At 43.4% G+C, this 24,345-nt stretch overlaps 2 protein-coding genes across 5 annotated transcripts in view; both read right to left on the minus strand.

The window, feature by feature from the left end:
- VXN (vexin) overlaps nucleotides 1–11,674 on the minus strand; it is a 45,508-nt gene extending 33,834 nt beyond the window's left edge. Inside the window, exon 1 of one of the 2 annotated variants that reach the window (XM_019498714.2) lies at nucleotides 11,434–11,674. In XM_019498714.2, the coding sequence (XP_019354259.1) occupies nucleotides 11,434–11,591 (158 nt within the window). In that variant the 5' untranslated portion in view covers nucleotides 11,592–11,674. Of the gene's footprint in view, nucleotides 1–1,775; nucleotides 3,824–11,433 lie in introns of those variants that run through there. The other variant, XM_019498710.2, reaches the window with a different exon arrangement.
- A 9,170-nt stretch (nucleotides 11,675–20,844) lies between these two features.
- Nucleotides 20,845–24,345, minus strand: part of ADHFE1 (alcohol dehydrogenase iron containing 1) — a 36,357-nt gene continuing 32,856 nt past the window's right edge. For 2 of the 3 annotated variants that reach the window (XR_002093916.2, XR_002093917.1), the window contains one exon: nucleotides 23,478–23,562. Coding sequence is in view for 1 of the 3 variants with exons in the window: in XM_006261997.4 (XP_006262059.1) it covers nucleotides 23,479–23,562 (84 nt within the window). In the remaining 2 variants the exon portion in view is untranslated. Of the gene's footprint in view, nucleotides 23,563–24,345 lie in introns of all 3 variants that reach the window. The other variant, XM_006261997.4, reaches the window with a different exon arrangement.

Consider the following 24,345-nt stretch of genomic DNA (forward strand, 5'->3'; position numbering starts at 1 on the left):
ATAAAAAGATCTGTGCAGCATCCATTCAGCAGTGAATAGAGCTGAGGAGGTTATGCAGTAGGGATTTAAAGCTTTAAAAGGGATAAAAAATAATAAAGCCCAACACTGAACTGTAGACAAAAATGAGAAGCTATAACAAATTTAGCCTTTTTAACCTTCAGAGATTAGGAGGCTTAGAAGAAGAGATGCTTCCAGGGCTTAGTCATTAAATATTTTTCCAATTTGAAAACATACTTGGTAATTTTTTAATCACAGTTAAATTTTATTTTCTTGTAACAATAATCAAGACATCTTATGCTCTTTTCCCTAGGAATTGGATGTAGAAACACAAAATGCTAAATATAAGAACAAAAAACTATCTGGCAGCCACTGGCACAATACTTTAGATACTGTATCTTGAGCAAGTTGCTTTCAAAGTGCATTCCTAAAACAGATTTTGTACAAGCTGGTAAAAATCCTACTGTGCAGAGAGAACCAGGACAAGGCCTACACATCATTTCTGACTTACAAATCAGATTCAAGGGGGATTCAAGTGTTTCACAGGCCTTGTTCTGGATCTCTACAAACAGATACAATTCACTCCTCTTGGTATTCTGCTTCATTTTCCTCTGCTCCCATCAAAAAAAAGATGATTGAGTATGGGAAGGGTTTACACAAAATCCAAAGGTGGTCTCAAAAGCGGAGGAGTAGGAGCCTAAGTTTATAGATTTTATTCCCAACTTTTGCTGAGTTGTCTTGGAAATCTCAGGGAAACTGTCTGTGCTTTAAGTTACTAAATTTGACAGCTGTTGGTGGAAGAATGTCATATGAATCTGTATGATATTACTATCCACCAGATTTAGCCAAAGGTTATTCAGGTTTCTTTTTATATTAAAATGTAGAATAGTGGTTGTTATCAGGATAAGTCACATTTAAAACCATTCTTCTTATTGGTTACCTATGACTGGAAACTTAGGAAAGATATTTATCATTATGGTAAAAAGAAAATAAGAGATAGTAAGGGGGCAAAGCCTCAGTTTTTTCATCCTTACTCACACCAGATAGGCTCTACTGTTTTTGCCATGCTCCTGAGTGAGCACAGCACCACCAGTCCATTGCAGATCCATGTACACCAAACGCAGAAAAAAGGCAATGAAGCCATCCTGACGGCACCCTGTGCCATGAGAATCAGTACTCTGGAGACAGAGGTCTCAAGAATAATGGCTGCCCTCAGGGCATCTTCCCTGCCTTATTTCTGAGTCTGGTATAGGTGCTGAGCAGGAGTAGGTAGACAGGGCATGTTTTCAGAGATGGTATCAGAAGCACCAAGAAACAAGTAGAGATATGCCCTATGAGTCAAAACTAGTTTCTGTCTTTGTCTCGCATCAAGGTTTTGCAGGCCAAATTAGACTCTTAATACCTGTGCAGGCTTATTCTCTTAGAATTATGCACTGTATGTGATATTAGGGCAGTCCCATGGTTTTCTTAGCTGTAACTGATTTGAATTTAGTAAAAAATTACGGTAGAATTACACATGCAGAAATACATATTTTTTATGCTGGCTCTGGGAAACATTTTTTTTTCTCTCTAAGAAAACTAGACCTGATTCTGCTCCATGTGAAGTCAGTGGGAAATATTCCATCATCTTCAATAAATGCAGGATTTGGCCCAGAGTGTCCTTTGTCTGTATATATAGGGGATGTTACCAAGTCAAAGTCTTATGATTCCTGTACTCTTGTTGCATAACTGTAAATCTAATCCCTACTGAACCACCTGAGTTTAATTTTTATGCTTACCTTTGGCACTGTGATCAGGCTAAACCACAGGTATTTCTGGAATAGGACTGTGAACTCAAAGACAGACATTGTTAACCATTTCAAAGTAAACTGGGACAAAACTAGTGTGACACTGTTAGTATATGTCCTCTAAAACATTTTTTTGCAGAGCAGTGGTGCAATATTAGTGCCAGACTTTTTGCTGGAAGAAAACAGTTTAAACTTCTGTCTACAGAAATGTAATCAACAGGGAAAAATAATTAAGAAATAGCTACAGGTGAACTGAGGCAGGAACAAACAAGCATTCCAAAGGAATACCAGTGTACCGTAGAAAAGTCTCACCTTTCTCTCAGCATTTTAGTGGCGACCTTCCACCTTAAAGATCTCTATTTCCTTTATAAAACAAGGATTTTAATCTGTGCCTGGCTGCAAATTTGCAGTATAGATGTTGCCCAAACTTGAGTAAGAACTTTTAGAAATTTAAAAAGCATACTGAAACAGAATTTTTTGCAACAGTCTACAACAGAAAACCAGGTAGGATTGGGTAGAAAGTGTGCAATTTTAAAAGAGCAGTACAGGTATCATCCCATTGCAAACCAGAGAGGAAAGAGAAAAATAATCCCAAACATTAACTGCAAAATACAACGTCACATCCAATAGATGGGGAAGGATATTTCAGGATTGTGGGGAAAGGTTATTCTGTCTGGGTCACCTACATGGGTGATTGGTGCCACCTTAGTCAGGGGGGCACATGCTCCCCTCAGCGACCAGTCAGTGACTGGGGGGGGCTCCCCCCACGGCCAGTCTCGCCAACTGGATCGCACCAACTGGGAAGTGGCTGTGGTGCTCCCAGAAGTGGCCATGGTGCTTTATCTGGCACTTCCACTCCCTGGCCAGTGCTTTCAGGGGGGCACCAGCACTCTTGCCTGCTCCCCCTGCCCATCACCTAAGTGGGGAATGCGGCCTGTCAGAGGGTGCACCAGCACTCTCAGGGGGTGCATGTGCACCCCCATGCACCCCCTACGCATCACCACTGGTGATGTAAGACAACATGTCTGCAGAGATAATCAATTCCCTTACAAGTTGTGGTTTCAGTTTTGCAAAAGTCTATGAGTAAGTCATTGTAAGAAGTACAATGTGTGGTAGCACATGCTTACAGAAGTGGTTCTCAACCACTTTAGACTCCAGGTGCTGCTTATTCAACTCAAGGCACCCCACAGATAATGCCAGTTTATAGCTTCGACTTAAGTTTTTTTGACCACAGAAAAATAATTTGCAATTCTTTTGGTGCAGAGAACTCAGAAAGACCACGCAGGTCAGGATTTTTTTGATGCTCTGGATTCCTTCATGAACTTTATGGGATTCACTTATCTCATGAATCTTGTGTAAGTGCTTGCACACCTAACACTACTAATATTATACAGCACTCCGCAGCACAGTGTTAATATTGCTGTGGTACCTCGTGTCACAGCACCTTGGTTAAGAATCACTGGCTTACAGGTTTAGGTTCTAATAAGCCATGCCAGTGGTGTCAGTGGAGTGATCATAGTGTCCTTATCTGCTTTTTCTCTCTCTCTCACACACACTAGTGTCAACATTTTTGAGTTTCAAGTTAGCAATAATTAAGATAGGACCACTCCTACATGCTCTATATCAGGGCTGTCCAACTTCTAAGCCCCTGAGGGCTGGACTAGTGGGGGCTGAATGATGGGTAGGCTACACCAGATGAACCATACAGATACCCTCCCTTCCCTCCAGCCGCAGCGCACCCTGGTGTGAGTGCAATTCCCTGGCACCTTGGTTCAATGTGCACTTGCATGAGAGTTATCTTCCCTGAGGTAATGCGTACCCACATGGGTGCTCCCCACCACTGCTCCTGCAGGCATGATTTGCCCTGCCTTCCCTGGGGTCCAAACTCACCATCAGCTCCTGCGCTTCTGGAGGAAAGTAATGAAGCCTGGAGACTGGCTGCTATTGCAGCTGGAGCAATACAAGCAGCAGGCAGTGGCATCTGGGTGAGAGCCTGGGGCTGCACATTAATCTGTCAGAGGCCACATGCAGCCACCTGAGCTGCTGTTGGACAGCCCTGCCCTGTACGATCAGACATTCCATTGAAATTTGCACATAGAGACTTCGCAAGATCAGCCCTTGCACTTGGCAATTAACCAAAGGTATTTGTGAAGTATCATTAAACAGTCTGATTTATTCAACCTATACTGTACTTACAAACCATGAAAATGCTAGTGAAAAAAACCTGTAATTACATTTTTTTCAGACTTGCTAATTTTAAAGCAATTTGACCTATATTGACTCAGTGATTTCTTTCCTCCTAATAAAACAATATCCTTTTTGCATGTACTTTCTTTTTTGGTTGTTTGTTTTGGTCCTTTTTCATATACAGATTTAAAAGCTTAATCGAGGTCAGCTACTGGTTCACAAAGTAACCAAGACGATTTTTGAGACAAAGAGGAGTTATTTAAGATGGTTCCTGCAATTGGAGCCATTTTGCATATTTATGCCCTGTGCTCAAACTACATTGATCCAAAATCCACTGCTGGATTAGAAAGGCAAAGATCATTTGATGCCCCATATACTTTTACATGGATAAATCTGAAGAATGATACCCTCCTGAACTGTAAAACTTACTTGTGTCCAGGCATGTTGTCATTCATCAGTCTTGCTCTCTCTGCTGCATGCAGCACATAGATTTGTAATGTCCAGGTCTAGGTCTTTGTAGGATGCCACCGCGTAGTCTCTCTTTGGTTTATGCTCTCCTTAAATATAAGATAGCTGACTTCCTGCCCCTGGGGCAGGGGGCTGGACTCGATGATCCTCCAGGGTCCCTTCTGTCGGGACCCAGGGCAGCCAGCCAGCAACTGTCCCTGACTCCCACCCGGGCAGATAAGGGTCCGGGGCCTTAGAAGGCCGTCAGGCAGGTACTTGTGACGCTTGGAGTGGAATTAATTAGGCGGACGCTTATCAGTTGCAAAGCAAGATTATTTACTCACGCCGTCAAGGTGGTGAATAGCGGAGGTCAGAGATACTTGGTTAGTTACAGCTTAAGGTTCGTAGGTCATAGGTCGGTCTGCATAAGAGTTCGTCGGTCGGGCAGATAAATAGAGAAAAAAGTCGGGCCGGCAGGTCGTTGATTTACGTCTGATAAGGTCAAGACGGGGGAGACTGACAAGTGATCAATTTGTCAGTTATTCTCACGCATACGTTCAGAAGTTTTTCAGGTGTGTGTGCGGAGGTCTCCCGTTCTTCACGGATGTGAAGACGGGTTTTATTTGTGTAATAGCCAATTGCTTTTTGCCACGTCATAAATTTAATTAGAATCGCCAATTATCTAGCGGTCTTCGCTAGGGTGTTATCATAGGGTTACTCCCTGTTTTTTCTGACCAGTTATAATGATTTATGTACAGCACAGAAGGCTAAGTTCTATTTCTAGTTAGTGTCGCAGTAATAAATTTCTTTTTGACATGCACAGCAAAAAAAAGCGGTTACTATCATTATTGCTAACCCTTAGTTAACCTAGTATAGAAAAAAACTGTTTTGAATGGTTTTACTTGTTTGTGACATGGGCACTACTTAATTTGGTTGTGACACCTTCCAGCCTGAATGTCTATAAAAGTCTATGAAAGATAAGTTAAAATAAGATACGTTTAAAAGAAGGATAGAGGCAGTCTTTGACTTACAACATTTTGAGTTACGTTTCATGCTTACAAAGTTTATAAATTGACACCGTTTCAGCTTTATGACATCAGTTTTGATTTACAACGCTTAATCCGATGCGATGCCACGCTCATCTCCTTGAAGAACATCTGTCCAAACTTGCTTGGACACTTTCTTTAAGAAAGCAGACAAGACTCCAGAAAAACTTGCAGCCAAGACTCCTGAGAAGACTCCAGCCAAGAACCCTTCAAAAAGTCCAGCAAAGTCACCTCAAAGAAGCCCTTCCAAATCAGTATGATTGCTATTTACGATATAAATAGATTAATGTAGCTATATTACTCATCTATAATTGATTGAGTACAAAATTCTGGGGTACTTTTGGTGAAAATAGGGTATTGGGCCTTGGTTCAGGAACGAATCTCCCATTTATAACATTGTTTCTTATGAGAAAATTGGTTCTGAGTTACAACATTTCGACTTAAGACACGGTTTCCAGGAACCAATTGTGTTGTAAGTCTGAGGACTGCCTGTATAGGATCACAGGAAATTCAGGCTGGAAGGGAGCTCACATGGTCATCTAGTCCAGTCCCCTGCTCAAGGCAGGGTCATCCCTGACTCACCCATACCAGTCAATCGTCTGTCTAACCTGCTTTTGAAAACCTTGAAGGATAGAGTCTCTACAGTCTCTCTAGGTAACCTGTTCCAATGCTTGACCACCCTCATAGTCAGAAAAATATGAAAATGACCATTTAGAAGTCACTTCACACTGGCATCATACCACATGACAGGACCATGAAATACCCAACACAGAGAGAGGCATTAAACCAAACCTTTAAACTAAAAAGGAAAGTTTCAAGGTTGCCGAACCTGCAAAAGCCTGTGACACTGGCTAAATTAATGGCAGATTGGTGGCCTTGGTGCAGTACCTCCTTGTATTTGAGATAGTTATTGGATATGTCAAATATCATGTATTCAACCCCTATCCCCTCTATTGACACTATGGGTGTTTAAAGATCTTACTGTTTTAAGTATATAACTTGTTTCTAGGAATCTGATTAAAGTAAATCACCTCAGATAACAGGACTTATTTATGCTGCAAATACATACAGGGTTTGTCTACATGAATATTAATGTGCTGCAATAAACTAAACACCAGAGTTTATGGCTTCTGGGCACATATTTACACATGTGCCCAGGATTTCAGCATGTTGAGCCAGGGCAGAACAGCCTCAGCTAGGTGATCAGCCTACCAGCCCAGCCGCTCTCCTGGCTTAACATGCTGCAGGGTGCGTCTACACGAGATATTTACTGCGCATTAGCTTAATCATAGAATCACAGAATCATAGAATCATAGAAGTAGGGTCAGAAGGGACCTTGTAGATCTTCAAGTCCAACCCCCTGCCTGGGTAGGAGGGAAACTGGGCTCAAGTGACCCCAGCCAGGTAGGCATCGAGCCGCTTCTTAAAGACCCCCAGGGTAGGAGCCAGCACCACTTCCCTTGGAAGTTGGTTCCAGATCCTAGCTGCCCTAACTGTGAAGTAGTTCCTACAGATGTCTAATCTAAACCTACTCTCCAACAATTTGTGGCCGTTATTCCTTGTTATCCCAGGGGCGCTAGGGGAAACAAGGTCTCCCACAAACCCTTCTGGTCCCCCCTAGTGAGTTTATAGATGGTCACAAGGTCCCCCCTCAGCCTTCTCTTGTGAAGGCTGAACAGGTTCAGGTCCCATAGCCTCTCATTGTAGGCTCTGCCCTGCTGTCCCTGGATCATGCGGATGGCCCTCCTCTGGACCCTCTCAATGTTGTCCACATCCCTCTTGAAGTGGGGTGCCCAGAACTGGACACAGTACTCCAGCTGTGGCCTGACCAGTGTCGCATAGAGGGGGAGGATCACCTCCTTGGACCTACTTGAGACGCACCTGTGGATGCATGATAGGGTCCGGTTAGCCCTGCCGACTGTGACCTCGTGTTGTTGGCCCATGTTCATCTTGGCGTCAATGATGACTCCAAGATCCCTTTCTGCCTCCGTGCTCTCATGAAGTGAGTTTCCCATTTTATAAGTGTGTTACCGGTTACTACTGCCCAAGTGCAGCACCCTGCACTTGTCCGTATTGAAATGCATCCCATTTTTTTTAGCCCACCCTTGCAACCTATCCAGGTCTTTCTGCAGTCTTTCCCTCCCTACTAGCGTGCCCACCTCACCCCAAATTTTGGTATCATCAGCAAATTTGGACAGGTTGCTTTTCACCTCGTCGTCCAAATCGCTGATAAAGAAATTGAACAGTGCGGGCCCAAGGACTGAGCCCTGGGGGACTCCGCTGCCCACTTCCCCCAGGTCGAATATGACCCATCCACCACCACCCTCTGAGTACAACCCTTCAGCCAATTAGCAATCCATCTGACCGTGTAGGCATCGATGCCACAGTCGCCTAGTTTTTTAATGAGGATGGGGTGCACAGTAATAACACTGCACAGTAGCGTGTCATACCAAAAACCGTACTAATAGCCAACTGCACAGTGTTATTAGGCTAATACACAGTAAGCATCACTAAATAACTGTGCACCAGTGCTACCGCACAGTAACTTTAGGTACTGAGCATTTAGTTAGTAAGGAAGTACTAAATGAAATGCACAGTAATGAACATGTAGATGCTCCTGGAGAGGGGCTGTCTGGAGCATGAGGGTGCTTCAGAGTAAGGGGCTAGGCAGCAGGCAGCCCCCACACTGAAACACCTCTGTGCCCCAGCCAGCCCCTCCAGTGTCTACACATATACTGCTGTGGAGTTTTTTACTCCACGATACAAAATACAAGTACTATCCTGCTGCAGAGTAAATTAGTTGATTCTAGCCTATTGGGGTACATATGTAGATGCATGACATTTACTGCACAGCTAATTAATCTACTGTGCAGTAAACATCTTGTGTAGATGCACCCACTGAGGAGGGTTTCTAGGCTTTTAAGCCTAGCTTCCTTGACTTACCCAACCCGAAGGACTTTTGTTTTACAAGGAACTGTTCCATTTGCCTTTAAAATGTTTATCTTCATTTGTCCCTTGCTGTAATCCATTTAGGCTAGGGACAGATATTCAAAAAGCCTGAGCCTGAATTGATTCAGTCTTTGCAGGTTAGTCCAACCTGTAGAGAGTGAACCAGTTTGCAAGTGGATAGATGTTTGGCACATGCCTACAGTGGCTCAAGCCAGAAGCCCAGGGGCAATAGAGCAGCCCTCCCTTCCACAGGGAAGCTGAGCTGTGGAAGGGGGTCATGGCCAGGCCGCGGCTGCCCCAGCAGCTCCCTTACAGCCGGATTTCCCAGCAAACAGAGCTGCCCAGCCCCAGAGGGGAACTCTTCTCCCTCCTTCCTCCCCCACCACCCTGGGGCCAGGAGGGGGGCCCTGTTGGGTGCTGGGGGGGAGGCTCTTCTCCCTCCTCTGCCTGCAGTGGAGTGGGGGTGGGCACTCTGTGAAGCTGCCTGGACCCAGAGGGGGACTCTTCTACCTGCTTTCCCCCATTGCTGTGGGGTGGGGAGAAGGGGGCTCTATGGGATGCTGCCCAGCCCCAGAGGGGGGTACTTCCCCCCACTCTTCACCCCCACAGGGCAGGGGGAGGCTCTGTTCCATGCTAGGAGAAACTCTCCCCCTCCTCCTCCCCCAAGAGGGGCAGCAGGCCCCTGGAACTCAGCTGGGTAGAGCATGAGTGTGTGTGTCAGGGAGGGTGGGGGGTGGGTGTAGGGACCCCCACACGCTTCCCTCATGGGGGGGGCGGTCAGGGTGCTCGTGCCTGGCGCAGGTGCGGCTCCGGCCAGCACTGCATGGGGGCAGAGAGAGGAGCCTGCCTTATCCCTGCGGCTCTGTTCCCCGAGCCTGCAGCTCCAGCACTCACAACAGAGAAAAGCCCACACTGGAGCCAGCTGCTTTCCCCGCACTCTGCCCAGAGCGGAGGGAGCCCCACCCCCTGCTTCCCAGCAGAGTCCAGTGTGGGGCTTCCCCTCTGTGGGTGCAGAGCTGCGGGCACATGACGCGGAGCCCTGAGGATAGAAGCGGCCGGGCAGGCTGCGCGGGGCTGCGCTTCTCGCCCGCAGTACAGCAGTGGCTGTCTCTATCACAGCTCCGTGCTGCATGCCTGCAGCTCCGCACCCAGAGGGGAAGCCTCGCGCTGGACTCTGCAGGGAAGCAGGGGGCAGGGCTCCCTCCGCTCCCGGCGGAGTGCGGGGACCTGCATGGCAGGGAGCAGGGGAAACAGCTGGCCCCAGTGCAGGGCTTCTCCTGCTGCTAGTGTTGGAGCTGCAGGCTCAGGGAGCAGGCTATGTTCCCTCCCCCCGCAAAGTGCTGCCCGGAGCCGCACCTGCGCCGGGCACGAGCACCCTGACCCCCCCACCTGCTGCTGCCGCCGCCGCCGCCATGAGGGGAGTGTGGCGGTCCCTGCACACCCCCCCCCCCGCCCACACCCTGCCCAGCTGAGCTCTGCGCTCTCGCTGCCCCTATGGGGTGACAAGCGGGGAGAAGAGCCCCCCCCCCCAGCATGAAACAGAGCTTTCCGTTGCCCCCCACCCCCCGGGGCTGGGCATCACATGGATCCCCCATGCCCCGCAGAAGTGGGGTGAAGGGGAGGAGGAGGAAGAGTCCCCATCCAGCGCCTCACGGAGCCCCCCCTCCCCACCCTGGGCAGAGGAGGGGGAAGTCCCCCCAGCACAGCACAGCACAGCACAGCACAGCGCCCCCCACCAGCGGGACAACCAACGCAGCATGGCCCCGTTAAGGAGAAGGGGGCAGGGAGAAGGGTTCATGCCTCCCTCCGTCCCTTCCCTGCAGCCGGGGTCCGCCAGCCCCAGGGGCCACCGCTGCAGTCCCCTCCCCTCTGCTCCTCGGCGGTGGGAGAAGAGGGGAAAGAGGGAAGAATTAACCTCCTCCCTGCCCACTTTGCTTTAATGGGGCCGTGCCCGACAGTGTCTCCACTAGGGCCGGTCCCTGCTCCGGCTAGAGAGCAAAGGTGAGGAGCCAGCCCTGCTGTGGAGCAGAGAGCCCCACCCAGCCCAGAGAGCATGCCGGGATGCTGGGGGAGTCTGATTTGTTTTAAACCAGCAAGGGGTTTGGGACAGACATTGCATAAACCGACTTGAGCCAAATCGGTTGTGTCTGATAAACCTGGTTGAATGTAAAAACTGGTTTTGGCCATTTTGAAACTGGTTTATATGCACTGAATGTCTGCTCTGTTACAGGTTTAAACCAGTTTCTGATCACTTAAACCGGTTTATGTGTAATGTCTGTTCCTAGCCTTAGTTGCCCTGTACGCTACAATTTGCTGGACATACTTTGGAGAAGTTAGTGTAGGATAGGGCTAACTAATATAAAATAGTAAAGGGCTATCTGTCTTCACACCAGTGATGGCATGTTTTCTTGAGTAATTAAATATTTTTAGATTCTACATCCTTTTGATCTAACATGGTTATTTATAACACACTAGACTCTTAGAAGACCCTCTAAAGCACAGCATGTTTATAGTGCTACATGCTATTTTTCCTTTTAGCATAAGGCAAAATTCGGAAACCCCCAAAGTCCAGCAAAGTGATGGCTGATGCTAAAAGTGGGACATTTATTCATTAAACTATTTTTGAGATGTGTTAACCAAAATAATAAAAGTGTTACTGAAGCCTTTCTCAAGTGGAAAGTATCTTCACCTAAGAGACCTGCCCTGTTATTGCAAAATATTCACATTTTTTTTCACTGTGCCCCTCTAGGAAGCTTTGTTTGGAAAATGGAATTCCATCGGTTGCAAAGATGACTGAAATAAATATCTATTTCCAACTGTTTCAGTAAAAAACGGGATTCTGACCTAGTGCAGTTAAGGATTGACACAACACCTCATTTGATTAATGGCAGAAAACCCTTAATAACAATACCATACATGAATTATAAACCTAAATGACAGGAAAAGACTCCTGTCCAATATTCAGTAAATGAGTTATTACAAAAGTTCTACTATATATTACCTGCAAAAGTGTCTCTTACCAATGCAGGCAGGAAGCTGTTTCTGTCTTTACAGCCTTCACTGAGCTTGGATCTGTCGTCCAGGAATGATTAGCTGGGTGCAGCATGATCTCTCTGTCTCTCCTGGAGTGCACACCTTGCTGGCAACTCTGTTTCGTTCTTATACTGTTCAATTGCATAGCTTCAAAGCATTCCTTCTTGATAGCTGGTCAGTTAAAGTCCAAACAAAGCAGGTAGGAAGGGATTATCACATTACAATTGCTAACCGCTCAGATCCTGTTTCAGGGAGTCTAGGTGTGAAACTTGTTTTTGCAAGCTTTTGATCAGTCTGTAGGTTATGCTTCAATCAAAGCGGATGGGTGTTCATTGACTGATGGAATACCTTGGGGCACTGATCACAGGACACTGCCTTTGGGTACTTTTTTAACAGTGGGGCAGTCTGCACTGGTGATGGTTTAAGGAGACATTTTTAAAACCCGAGACAGACACTAAAAGCCTGTTTTGAGAAATATGCCTTAGTCAAGGGAAGATGCGTCACCAAGGAGGATACAATTACATAGGGATATGCAGTTATTTTTGAATGATTTAGCATAATAAATTGGGTACATTGACAAATAGCACAGGAGATTAAATCAACTGGGATTGCTCTACTTTGCATGATCCCAGTCATGATCTTGCATTCTTGTGCTAGATGCACTATTTTAATTTGGTCATTTAAATTTCATGTGTGGGTCCAGCCAAGCTCTCACAGTCATCACAATGTTTACGTGAAGAGAGGAATGGAGAAGAGGGGGTGAGAGACATACCCTTCCAAAACAAAAGACAAACAGAATCACATGGGGCATTGATAATAACTTCACTTAAGGCTTGTCTATGTGGAGAAGTTAGCATGTAGCAAGCCAGAGTATGAACTGAGAGTGCATTATCTTGTTTGCACTAACTTCCTGTGTAGACACCTGCATGTGTGGCATACCTGAAGGTGTGATTTTTAGGATCACAGAGCAGATTCCATCATGCCCTTAACTGAATGTCAATCAGCAGCCTCTTACTGTACCTTCCCTGTGTCATTTGTTTCACTTTCTAAGTGGTGGAAGTTATCTTGGGAGTGAGGAGTTAGTGTGAAGTGTGCTACAGATTCATCTCCTCACTTATTGCAGGCTATCTTCTCTGAAGAGAGGCGCTCCACTTTGCAGAGTCTGCAAATGTTTACACCTGTGTAGTGAGTACAGTGCAATTGTGTCACACTTCTCTATCAGAATGGTAATACTGAAACCCACTTTATTCAGGACTACAACTAAATAACCAGCAGCTTGCAAAGTATGACAAAACAGGCCCATCAGACTTCCTGTGGGCAAAGATCCGTGCAGTTTTGATATTAAAGAACAGGAACAATAATTTAGTCACAGAGCTATTAGATACCTGTTACTTTTACAAGGATTAAGATATGTTTGACTTGGTCTCCCATGATGTTCTCACGGTAAAATTTGGGAATTGTGGCCTCGACAATTTAACGGTCCAGGGGCTAGGAAACTGGCTCTGAGGCAGGACCCAGAGAGTATTAATAGAGGGAACTGAATCAACATGATGCATGGTGACCAGTGCTTTTCAACTTATTAATTATTTGGATTTGGGTGTGAAAAGCATACTGGCAAAGTTCACAGATGATACCAAATTATGGGGGAGTGTGGTCACGCTGAAGGACAGGCTGTGGATACAGGCTGACCTGGACAGGCTCGCAAGGTGGGTGGATCAAAACCTGATGACATTTAACACCAAGAAATGTAAAATGCTCCATCTGGGGAGAAACAATCCACAACACACTTACAGGCTCGGTAACGCTACACTTGCTAACACCACAACTGAAAGGGACCTGGGGGTTGTAATAGACCACAGAATAAACATGAGCCACAAATGTGATGCTGTAGCTGGCAAAGCGAATAAGACATTGGTATGCATCTACAGATGCATCTTAAGCAAGATGAAGGATGTCATCCTCCCACTCTACTTGGCTTTGGTGAGGCCGCAACTGGAGTACTGTGTCTAGTTCTGGGCACCACACTTCAAGAAGGATGTGGAGAAGCTTGAGAGAATCCAAAGGAGGGCTACGCTTATGATCAGAGGTCTGGAGAGTAGGCCATATGAGGAAAGACTGAAAGACATGGGACTGTTCAGCCTGGAGAAGAGAAGACTTAGAGGGGACTTGGTGGCAACCTACAAGTATCGAAGGGGCACACATCAGGGCCTGGGGGAGAACTGTTCACCAAGGCCCCCCAGGGGAAGACAAGAAATAATGGTCACAAACTCCTAGAAGATCACTTTAGATTGGAAAAACTTCTTTACAGAACGAGTGTCCAGGGTCTAGAATAGACTCTCCCTAGAGGTGGTACAATTGCTTACTCTGGAAGTCTTCAAAAAACATCTGGATGCTGACCTTGCTGGGGTCATCTAACCTCAGCAGTCTGTCCTGCCCAAGTGCAGGGGGGCTGGATCTGATGATCTTGTGAGGTCCCTTTCAGCCCCTAACATCTATGAATCTACATTAAGAAAATAATCTGCTCTCTCTCTCTCATTGTTTCACATGTTGAACTACTATCAACTTTGATCTATTATTAAACAAAAGTAAATAGAGTATTAACATTTGCTTACATATGGCAAAGAAAGACAAATACATTAATGCTGTTTAAATCACAGTGCAAATTCATATTTCTGCTTTTGCAAATTTAAGTGCCACTTCAAGTCTGACTCTGCACCATTGCAATTAAAGGAACTTTGAATCTGAACTCCAAGGCTCTGGGTTTGGGGCTTGCACATAGGATGCCTGCCATGGATTTGGGAATATCTGAAGCCCCAGGTTGGAGAGTCTGGGAGGTAGGATACTTGGTGCTGGTAGCACCACACAGACTTGAACGATTGAGCTCTGCTCAGTCAATAGAATTCAGAACGGATATGGCTGATTGGGCCGGAGACACGAAATTTAAAAAAAGAAAAAAAAGAAAAAGAAGCAGCAAGCAGCTGACATGCAGTAAAGTCACAACCCAACTCCTGTGCCCTGCAGTAACTAGTTTGTGGGCTTTGTTGTAAAAATGTCTTCTTTGTTGTGTTTTTTCCTTACTTTAACAATCTCCCCTTTTGTCAGTTTTCTATTCTGCCAGCTACATCTTTGTACCTTATTAAGAGTATCACACCACAAGGAGAGAAGGATATTTCCAGTGTAGACTTTGTGCTCCTGAAATGTGCCAGATTTCCAGCAACACAAGCTTGACTGGAGGCCAGTGTAAGGTGTTGGAAGGAACTCTCACAGGATCCAGGAACCACCTTGGACTTGGCATTCATCGTTCCTAGCGCAAGCCTGTTGCTTTGATCTTTTCCGAGAAAAAATATATGTTGTACAGCCCACATTTTAAATGCACACTCCCCCCACCCCCAAGAAGGAACCCAACCTCAAAATACCTCACATAAATGGGAGAGAGGAAGGGAAAATCACATAACCTCACAAACACTAGTCATGTTGTTAAAGTAGGTATGCAAAGTGTCCATTGCAAGGAGTGTAAGAATGTGAATAGAAGAGGAAGTGCCTGTATTTATTCACAGAAAACACACGCCAGTAATACTGGCCTGTAACGCTTAAATCATAGCACAGGAGGATCATCTGGATGTAGGATTACACTACTCCCATTGAAGTCAACGACATATCATTGGTTTTAATAGAGTAGGATAAGGATAATTTAGTCTTTCTTCCCATTCTTTGGCCTCTCTGCTGATACTAGCGGTAAGGGCATCCATTTTAGTGACAGCCTTTATGATACAGACGTCTGTCCACTGGGAACTGGACTAAGACCACCAACATATTCCATGTATGCTATTGATTGGCCATTTGACAGGCACTGGAGATTTAGCAGGATCTGTGTTAGTGACCTGGAGGTGGAAAAGCTTTGCCTGTTATTCCCAGTCCCCAGAGGCATCCAATCCCAGGACCAGGTTAGGATTTTGTATTTAAACAATAATTGCTCTTTTCTGAAGTGAAAAAGGTCAAAACAGAAAATTTGCTCTATGATGTACTTTCATGGCAGAGAAGTAACTTTTACATTCAATAGGTATTTAAAGTACAGGTTTGTACTTTCAGTGTATTTGTTATTTTGTGTCAGACTATTACGTGAAGATAGATGACAAATTCCACACAGAGCATAACCCTCACTACAGCTGTGTCCACATTAACACCAACAGTGCTACACAATGGTATCCTTAAATTGTAAAGAAGCAAGTGACATTGCCACATAATGAGGCAACAATGTCATGGAGCCTTTAACAATCAATCTTTAAAACAGCATCCATTGGATTGCAGGTGTAAATCAGCAGCTCAATGTCAAATGGCTTATTTAAGGCTTAGGTCAAACATTCAAATAAAGTGTCATATTAAAAATACAAAGATACAACTAATACATCTCCCATATGGCTAAGTTAAAACTACCAGAAGTCAGACTGTAAAATTAAGGTTCTAAATCAACACAGCTGCAGTACATATTCTCTCTGCGTTATGACATATATTGCATAATACAATAATGTTCTATTAAGGTTCACAGTTAATCAGCAGAGTAGACTATGAGCTCATTCTGTTGTTGGCATGTTGCTGTAGGTCTATTGACTCTGGGGAAATTAACACTGATTTCCATGAGGTTAGAATGCAGTGGAATCAGTTTCTGTCCTTGAATTGTGACATGAATCAACATTGTTCTTAAAACTTTAATTTGTGGATTTACTATTTGTTATTTAGCTGCACCAACATAGTGCTGAGCATCCAATATACACATTTAGAAAAGGTAAAGGAGGAAAAAAAACACCTATTTCTTATGAGTTGTTTGAAAATAAGTACATTGTGTGAACTTTTTTTTTAATTTCCACTTTTTCAAAAGAAAGTAAAAGCTGAAAATATTGCAGTTTTCTCTTTGAAGCCCAAATCATTGCATTTTAATTTTTTTTTTCAAAAGAACTAAAAATATTTGGAAAAAATCAGAAAATTCAAAAAAGATAATTTTTTGCTAACAGTTTTTGAACAATTTTTTTTGACCTGGCATCATATTTGTATGAAAGTAGCTCTACTTAGACTTTGAAATAAATGTTCCATTGAGAGGTTAATGATTACAATTGGTTCTTATCATAATTTGGCTGCAATATGTTTTCTATCAGTTTATATAACAACTATTTCAATACAATGGGGTAGAAAGAGAGTGGTGGTTTGGTTTGATTAATTCTGAGACTATAGAAGACTGTCATGAAATGTTTCATTTGTGGGAACTGCAGCTTTTCTTCTGAAATTAGTGCAGTTTTGGGATTTTGGCTGTGTTTCACTAAGACATTTAGGACAAAGTGACTTCTGCTTGTTTACAGGGACAAACAGCAACCACAATATGCCCATGCACATGAATAATGTAATACACCTGCACAAAAAACTTATGTGAACTAATTGAGCTTAAATTAATTATTCCAATTTGTCCAGATCATTTTGAATTCCAGTCGTGATCTCCAAAGGCTCTGTAATCCCACCCATCTTGATATAATTTTGACTTTAGTAAGTGACCTCTGAGTTTTATAATCCAAGTCATCAAAGGGGCAGAGTTTCATCATATTCTTCTAAAGAATCACAGAAGCTCACAAGGGATTTGTTGATTGTTTATTTTTAAACTCATCAAAATCAAATGCATACTAGTCCTCAGTGAGGCTACATTGCTCTTAAACTTAATCTTTCAGATTTTTTCCTGTTGTTCTGTTAAAAAATAAGGTCATTATTATTGCCTATATATTTATTATAGGACAACTGCATTTTTTACCATCTCAATTAAAAATCATAATGGATTTTTCCTTATACTTAAGGAATAAAAGCTGCACAGTGAAAAAGTCAGCCTTGTCCAGATTTTTTCTTTGATTAGCATGAAAAAACTAAGTAGTTATAATGAAAAACCTCTTTTAGTTTCAACTAAGACACAAACAATTTGATTAAAAAAAAGTCTAAGATACTGAATGCTGCTTCAAGCTTAGTCGAATTTAGTCCTAAAAATGTACCACACTCTCTCTGGAAAGCACCCAAATATTTACATATGTACATCCTTCTCAGGATGTTGCGTATCAGTGCTTCACTGCATGCAGTGCTGCCCTAGAACAGCAATGAATGAACCAGAACTTCCTAAATGGGTTTCCGGAATGTGGTTAGTTATTACCTCAGCCAGGATTCATTCACAAGTCAAACAATTGCTACAAGTTTTAATAACTTGCAATAAAGGCAAACTATAAATCATTGCAAGAGGCTTGGATGCCTTGTGACAGGCACCAGCCAAACAGATTAAATAAATATTTCATGAAAATCCAGGGTGGCTCAGAAAATGTCAGCTTTCATACAAGGCAAGGTTCTTGGGTAGATATGATAGCTTTGATTAGACCAACTAAATAGTTGGGGAAAAGTTCTTTGCAAGCTTTCAGGCCCTTCATCTCCATATGCCTGACTAAGGGTGTTTGTGCCCAAAAGCTGGCAAAGAACTTTTTCCAATTATTTAGTTGGATGAATCAAAGCTATCATATCTACCTAAAGAACCTTGCTTGCCTATGTCCTTAGACCAATACAGCTACAACCAACAACCCTGCAGCCTCTATACAAAACCTGTTCATTTAAATCAGAGCTGCATGAAGATCAAAGCCAACACTACTATATAACCCCATTAAAATAAAGATAAATGCACAGGCTCCGAAGTTGAGAATTGGGGCATGGTGTAGATATAACAGTTATACTGGTATTAAATTATATCAGTGTAAACAGTTTAGATATAATTGTTGCATCTGTCTACTCCTATGCTGGTATAGAGCTAAAACTGCCTATTTTGTCAAGGTTCATTCTTCCCTGACCTTTTAAAATGGTTTTAAAGTTAAACCTGTACAAAGCCTGAGTTACCTGTCCAGTAGGCAGCAGTAACTGTGTGAGCCCAAAGTAAAGTTATTATATTATACTTTCTTAATTTTAACACAGTAAGTCACCACAAGCCCCTTCCCTCACTTAATATAGTAGTGAGGGATTTATCGCTGTTTTGTCAGGGGATGAGAGGGTGGTCCAAGGACCCCGTAGTATTAGGGGCTGGAGCATCCTGGCCAGTTAAGTGGATATACTGGGAGTAATGGGGGTGACCTCCAATAGTGTTGCTGTGTGTCCTTTAGTTAACATCCTTCTTTCCAGATTTCAGAAGGATGGAAAATATTGCTGAGTTAGCACCCACATAGAGACTAAGAGCCCTAACAACCCTGATTAAAGCACATACAGAGCATTGATAGCAGTCTGCACTAACCTACCTTTGATTTTTGCCCTGCCAGAGTGGATCCCCAGCTGCCAGGGCTACAGGGCCAGGGACCTGGGTCTGCAGCAGCAACTGAGCCCCAGCTGCTGCAGTGGAGCTGAGTGTGGAGCCCAGCTGCTGCTGTGAGCACTCCTGGAGGGGCAGGGGGGGACCTGTGCCCCCCAGATACGCATGTGGTGTGGGGACAGGCATGGACTGCCCACTGCAGGCTTAGGCTCCCTGCCCTGCAGCCCTCCCCTGGGGCCTCTACAGCCCAGTGGATGCGACCTGGTGTGGCAGGGCAAAGTGGAGCCACATGAGGAAGCTGCTTGTTGCTGTGAGCTCTGCACAGCCCTGGCGAAGTGTCCCCTGCCTGTGCAGCAGCAGTGGAGGCAATGGCATGGGGTTGTGCCCCTCGCTGCCGCTGTACAGGCAGGGCATGCCTTGCCAGGGCACTGCAGAGCTCACAGCGGCAAGGAGCTTCCCCACGTGGCTCTGCTTTGCAATGCTGGGTCACACCAGCTGGGTTGTGGAGGCCCTGGGAGAGGGTAGCATGGCGGGGAGCCTATGTCTGCCCCCGCCCTGCATTCAGATCTGGGGGCAAGGATCTCCCTTGCCCCCCCGGTAGTGCATGCAGTAGTGGGGAGTCAGCCCCACTCCCCTGCCCCCCAGATGAGCCACCTTTGGCCCTGTCTCATTCCTCACTGGGGCCCTGTGGCCGCAAATTTCAGCCCCGGGCCCCAAGCACCTCCCAGCTGGGCAGCAGCCTCAGCCCCTGCCTTGCTCAACTCACCTCCCCCCACCAGACTTACCTGCGGGACCTACTCTCCAGGTTGTCTGGTGGCCATGCACATGGCATCCCTTGCCTAACGGCCCTCCTCCAGCTCCCCCCAGCCCCTTGCAAACTGGAACTCTGCCAGCCTGCAGAGAGCTCTTTGTAAAAGTGCAAAATCCATGGGGCTTTCTCCATTAAAATGAGAAATCCACATTTTCCTTAGGTAAAGGTGGAAATCCGCATTCTTCTCTGCTTTTTCCACAGGAAATGGAAAATCTGGATCCCTGATGATTAGTAGTATGAAGGAGGAGAGACTAAAGAGGTTAGGCCTATTCAGTTGAGAAGAGAGACGCTTGAGGTGGGACATGATAAGGGTTTATAAAATACTAAATAGTGAATAGAAAGTAAATTATAAATCCCTATTTACTATCTCATTGTACAAGAACGAGGGTCACAAAATTAAACTAGTAGGTAGTAAATTTAAAACTAACAAAAGGAGGGGTTTTTTTTACACATTAAAATGTGGAGCTCATTGTCAAAGATGTGACAGTTTATCCAGATTCAAAAGGAATTAGACAAATTCTTGGAGGAAAGAAGCATCAGTAGCTAGTCAGCATGGGAGTTAGGGGTACAGCCTCTGAATCAGAACTTCCTGAACCTTAAATGTTAGAGGCTGCAAGTGAGAGAGGCACAGTGGAAAAATCCTGGTCATACCCTTTCATACACTTTTCCATACACTTTCCCTTTTAGCATCTACGCTCTGCCACTGTGTGACAGAACACTGGGCAAAATGGACCTATGGTTTGACCAAGTACATTGGCAGTTCTTATGTCGTGTAAGCACTTGTCTAAAACCTATCTAAATCTTACTGCGTGGACCCACTAAACATTAATTCTTAAAAGAAAGATCCTTAACATACCCCTGATTTATATGTTAATTATTCAGAAAATGTCTTTGATTCCACAGAAGTGGAAATTTAGTTGAGTTCTACTGTTAACAGCATCATGTTCAAAATTTTCTGGTTTTTAATAACAGTTTTTAATACAACTGCAAACAGTATACACTGAACATCAGAATCTCAGTGTAGTGCAGTTTGTTAAAGTGTTTAGACAAAGCATAGTAGTTAGTTTGCTATTTATTTTGGAACTACTTTGACATTCTTTTTGACTATTATTCATGATACAATGGTTTGTTAAGCATACTGTCAGCTCACTGAACAAACAATTTATCCAGGCATAATCATGCTTCCCAGTGAAGCTAATGAAAGCTAATTTTCTCTGAATGATTCACAGTTACATTATCAAGTTTTAATTTAATAGTTCAGAAAAACACAACCAAATTAAACAAGTTTCAAACATTTTCATTAGCTTATATTTGTAGGAAATAAAACATAATTTATTTGGATACTGCTGTAACACAAAGGCACTTGCAAGCTTTAAGACACATTATAAAGGCTTTAGTCTGTGAAGTATTAGTAAAAGTCAGAAGCAGAAAAAGCAGCTCAGATTTTGAGTGCATCCTACAACAAATTCATGTTTGTAAATTGTAACCATGCATGCATGCATGCACAAATCTCAGTGTACAAACTGGGCATGCACATCAGAGAGTGTCATGAGGCTTAATACAACCTCTCAGTTCTGCTCCAAGGCCCCCATGTAAATGAAGGCAGGATGGGATCTGATGTGGGATCCTCACAATCGTGCTTCCTGACATGCCACACACAGGCATGGCAGGAGGTGTGATTGTTTGCCTGTGCATGATCCTAACTCCCCCTGTACCAGCAAGTAGCAAAGTATTTATAAGTAGTGAATCTTCTTTATTAATTACTCATATACAAGTGGTAAATAAAAACTGCATGAGAGAGGAAAACCCTGTCTTCCTCTCCACCCATCAACTGCTTGGGAACAATAATGTAAGTTAACTATCTACCTGCTGCCTAACCTCAGACTAACATGGCTAACTATCTTTACCTGCTTTTTAGTACATGAAGGAACTACATCCTCTACAAAACCTAAATGGTTGTTTACAATGAGATACCCACAGACATAGATACTACTGCAGAGTACTGAGAAGACCACACAGAAAAATCAGGGTAAAAAATATGAAACTTTACTGAGAAAAACCAAATTAATTCCACACACACATCTAATGAGAAGGTTATGAGCTGGGTGGCTTTGTGCTGCTGAGGCACAATGAAACACTCACATCATGAAACCCTTCTTCACGGCCAATACTTTTGTCAGCAATTCAGCAGAAAATTAAGAAGTAAAGTAAATTAAGGGACAAGGAAAATGAATTAGCTTCTAACAACAGGCTGAGGCATGCTGACAGCATTTTGTCTAGCTGTCTCCAGGCTGTGCATATTCTATGGGTAAATAGAGGGCCTATAGTCTAGTCATGCTCCATCTTTGATCAGGTACTAAATGGACTTAAAGCCAACATTCCATATATTTCCATAATGGGGGTGGGGGTGGGACAGTCCTAACATGGAGTGAGTGGGCACCAGTCTTACCGAGCAACAAGATCAGTTCAGCTTTTAAAGTACAAAACTTCATCTATGCCACTGGGAGTGTGATATTTGGGGTGACTTCAAAACGGAATCAACACGTCAAGGAGTTTTTAAGGCTTTTCCTACATTGACCCTTGTGCTGCAGTAATCGTGCCTGGAAAGAATTTAACACAAAATCGACTTAAAAAAAATGAATAAAGTATGAACACTATGTATGCAGCTAATACTAGCAACTAGTACATTGAAATTGTTTTTAAACCCCCACCTTTAAAAACACTTCTTGCTCACTTCCACGATACAGAAACAAATACAACTTTGAGTGTTTTTTAAAAAACATTTTCTTGTTTTTTGCTACCTCCATATCATACTGCTGTACTATTTCACCTGTGCTATGCAGATGGCAAAGCTCAATACCCTGAAGGGTTTCATGAGGGGAAAAAATACAGAAAAGTGTAAGATTTTTTCTTGTGAAAGTTTTGTTTCATTTTTCCCTCCTCACTTCCCTTTCTCATGTAACAGCCAACCAGCTAACTACCTGCCCTGAACATGCAAAGTCATTCCTAGGTATATAACTACTATATGAAAAAGACAAAAATACCCAGCAATCCATGTTAAAAATAGATACCATGAAACAAAACTTCTGTGAATCCTTCTTTCAATCTTTTAAAAAGAACTATTCTGTAGTCATTGTATTATCCATCTTTATCTCAACATCAAATAATAATAATAAAATTAAATTCCTGAACAGAGCAGGTTGCGATTTTTTTTATTAGGGAATATTTGTTGGTTAAAAAATTTCAAGCAGCTTTTTAACATGCAAAAGTAAAAATTTTCTATGAAAAATAATTCTGTATTTTCCAGCAACTTTGAATATGAGCAAGATAAAAGATGATACTACACTTTTGTATGAGTAATACCATTCAGCGTCTTTACACATGCTCCAGTGTGTGTGTGTGGGAGGGGGCTTTTAATTAGAGTGGCTTCGAGAGCCAGTCTAATTAAAGCATTTGCATTGTCATGTGTGTTCAGCGTTCTGTGCTTCAAAATGGCAGTGGGGAGCTTTAACTAAGGCTTGTCAAATGAGCTTTAGTTAAAGGCCTCCACCGCTGCCATTTTGAAGCATAGGGACGCTGAATACACATGACGTGGAGGCTGTTGGAGCGTGATAATTAGCACGCTCCAGCAGACTCAATCAAGTCTGCTCTATGTGCTAATTAGCATGCCTCAGAGCAGATGTCTAGCACATGTATAGGTGCCCGTTGATTACTGAGCTAAAAATACACAGTGAGCTACTAAATCACAAGACAGATCTGAGCTGAATGTAAATTACTTGACCTTTTGGCAGCAAGTGATACACATAAACAGACAGGGTCCAACTTCTGTCATTATCAGAGCCAGTACAGCTCCCATGTCTACAAAAAGTTACCTCTATATTTGCCATTAAAGAACACACTTATAAAATATTGAAGCTAATAAATTTTCATAGAAGCCTCAAAGAGAGCAGCTAAGTCTTCTTCAGTCTGGGGTCGTGGTGATAATTTAGTCACTCTTTCCTGAAAGATGAAGGAAAAATCTGGATTAAATTGGATTGAGTAAAGCTTTGGGTAAAATCACTAGTAGTTGAACAAACAGTAGAATCACATCCATCTGTAGTAATGACTGAGCCTGTCCCCCATTGTAGAATTTTGCAAAACTGTAAGCAAATAAAAGAAACAAGGCGAACACATCAGAAACTACTGCCAGTACTCATGTTGATAAATATATCTTAATTTATATTACTTCTAAGCACTAACACACACACACAAGCTTTGTTAAGAGATTAAATACAATAGTAATGAGCCTTGCTCTAAACCTAGGAAATGTCAGAAATATTAACTTTTACAGAAACTTGATGGTGTATTAAGTAATTAATAGTGCTGTATGTGGTGCAAGTAATTAATATTAAGAAATTAATATTAAGATTGTGGTTGCTCTGGTGTTTGGTACTTTTGAAAAATAGGGGCATTTAGGTTGTTATATATCAGGGGCAGGCAATTATTTTGGATGGAAGGCTGCTTACCAAGTTTTGGCAAGCTGTCAAGAGCCGCATGGGTAGCCCCGCCCCTTGACAGGTGCCCCACACCTTGGTTGCCATCTTTTGACTGGAAGTCCCACCCCCTAATCCCTGACCTTTGCCATCAGAAGTCCCTCCTCTTGCCCCTGCAAGTACTCCTTTCAGCAAGGGGTTTAGCCATCTCAGAACCAGAAAAATACCAATTATATTCTAAAAAATCGAACATCTACAACATTCATTAATTTGATTTAAAAAATATTTGTGTCCTGATTTACATGTGTTT

Source organism: Alligator mississippiensis, chromosome 3, assembly GCF_030867095.1.
Source record: "Alligator mississippiensis isolate rAllMis1 chromosome 3, rAllMis1, whole genome shotgun sequence".
Lineage (NCBI taxonomy): Eukaryota > Metazoa > Chordata > Crocodylia > Alligatoridae > Alligator > Alligator mississippiensis.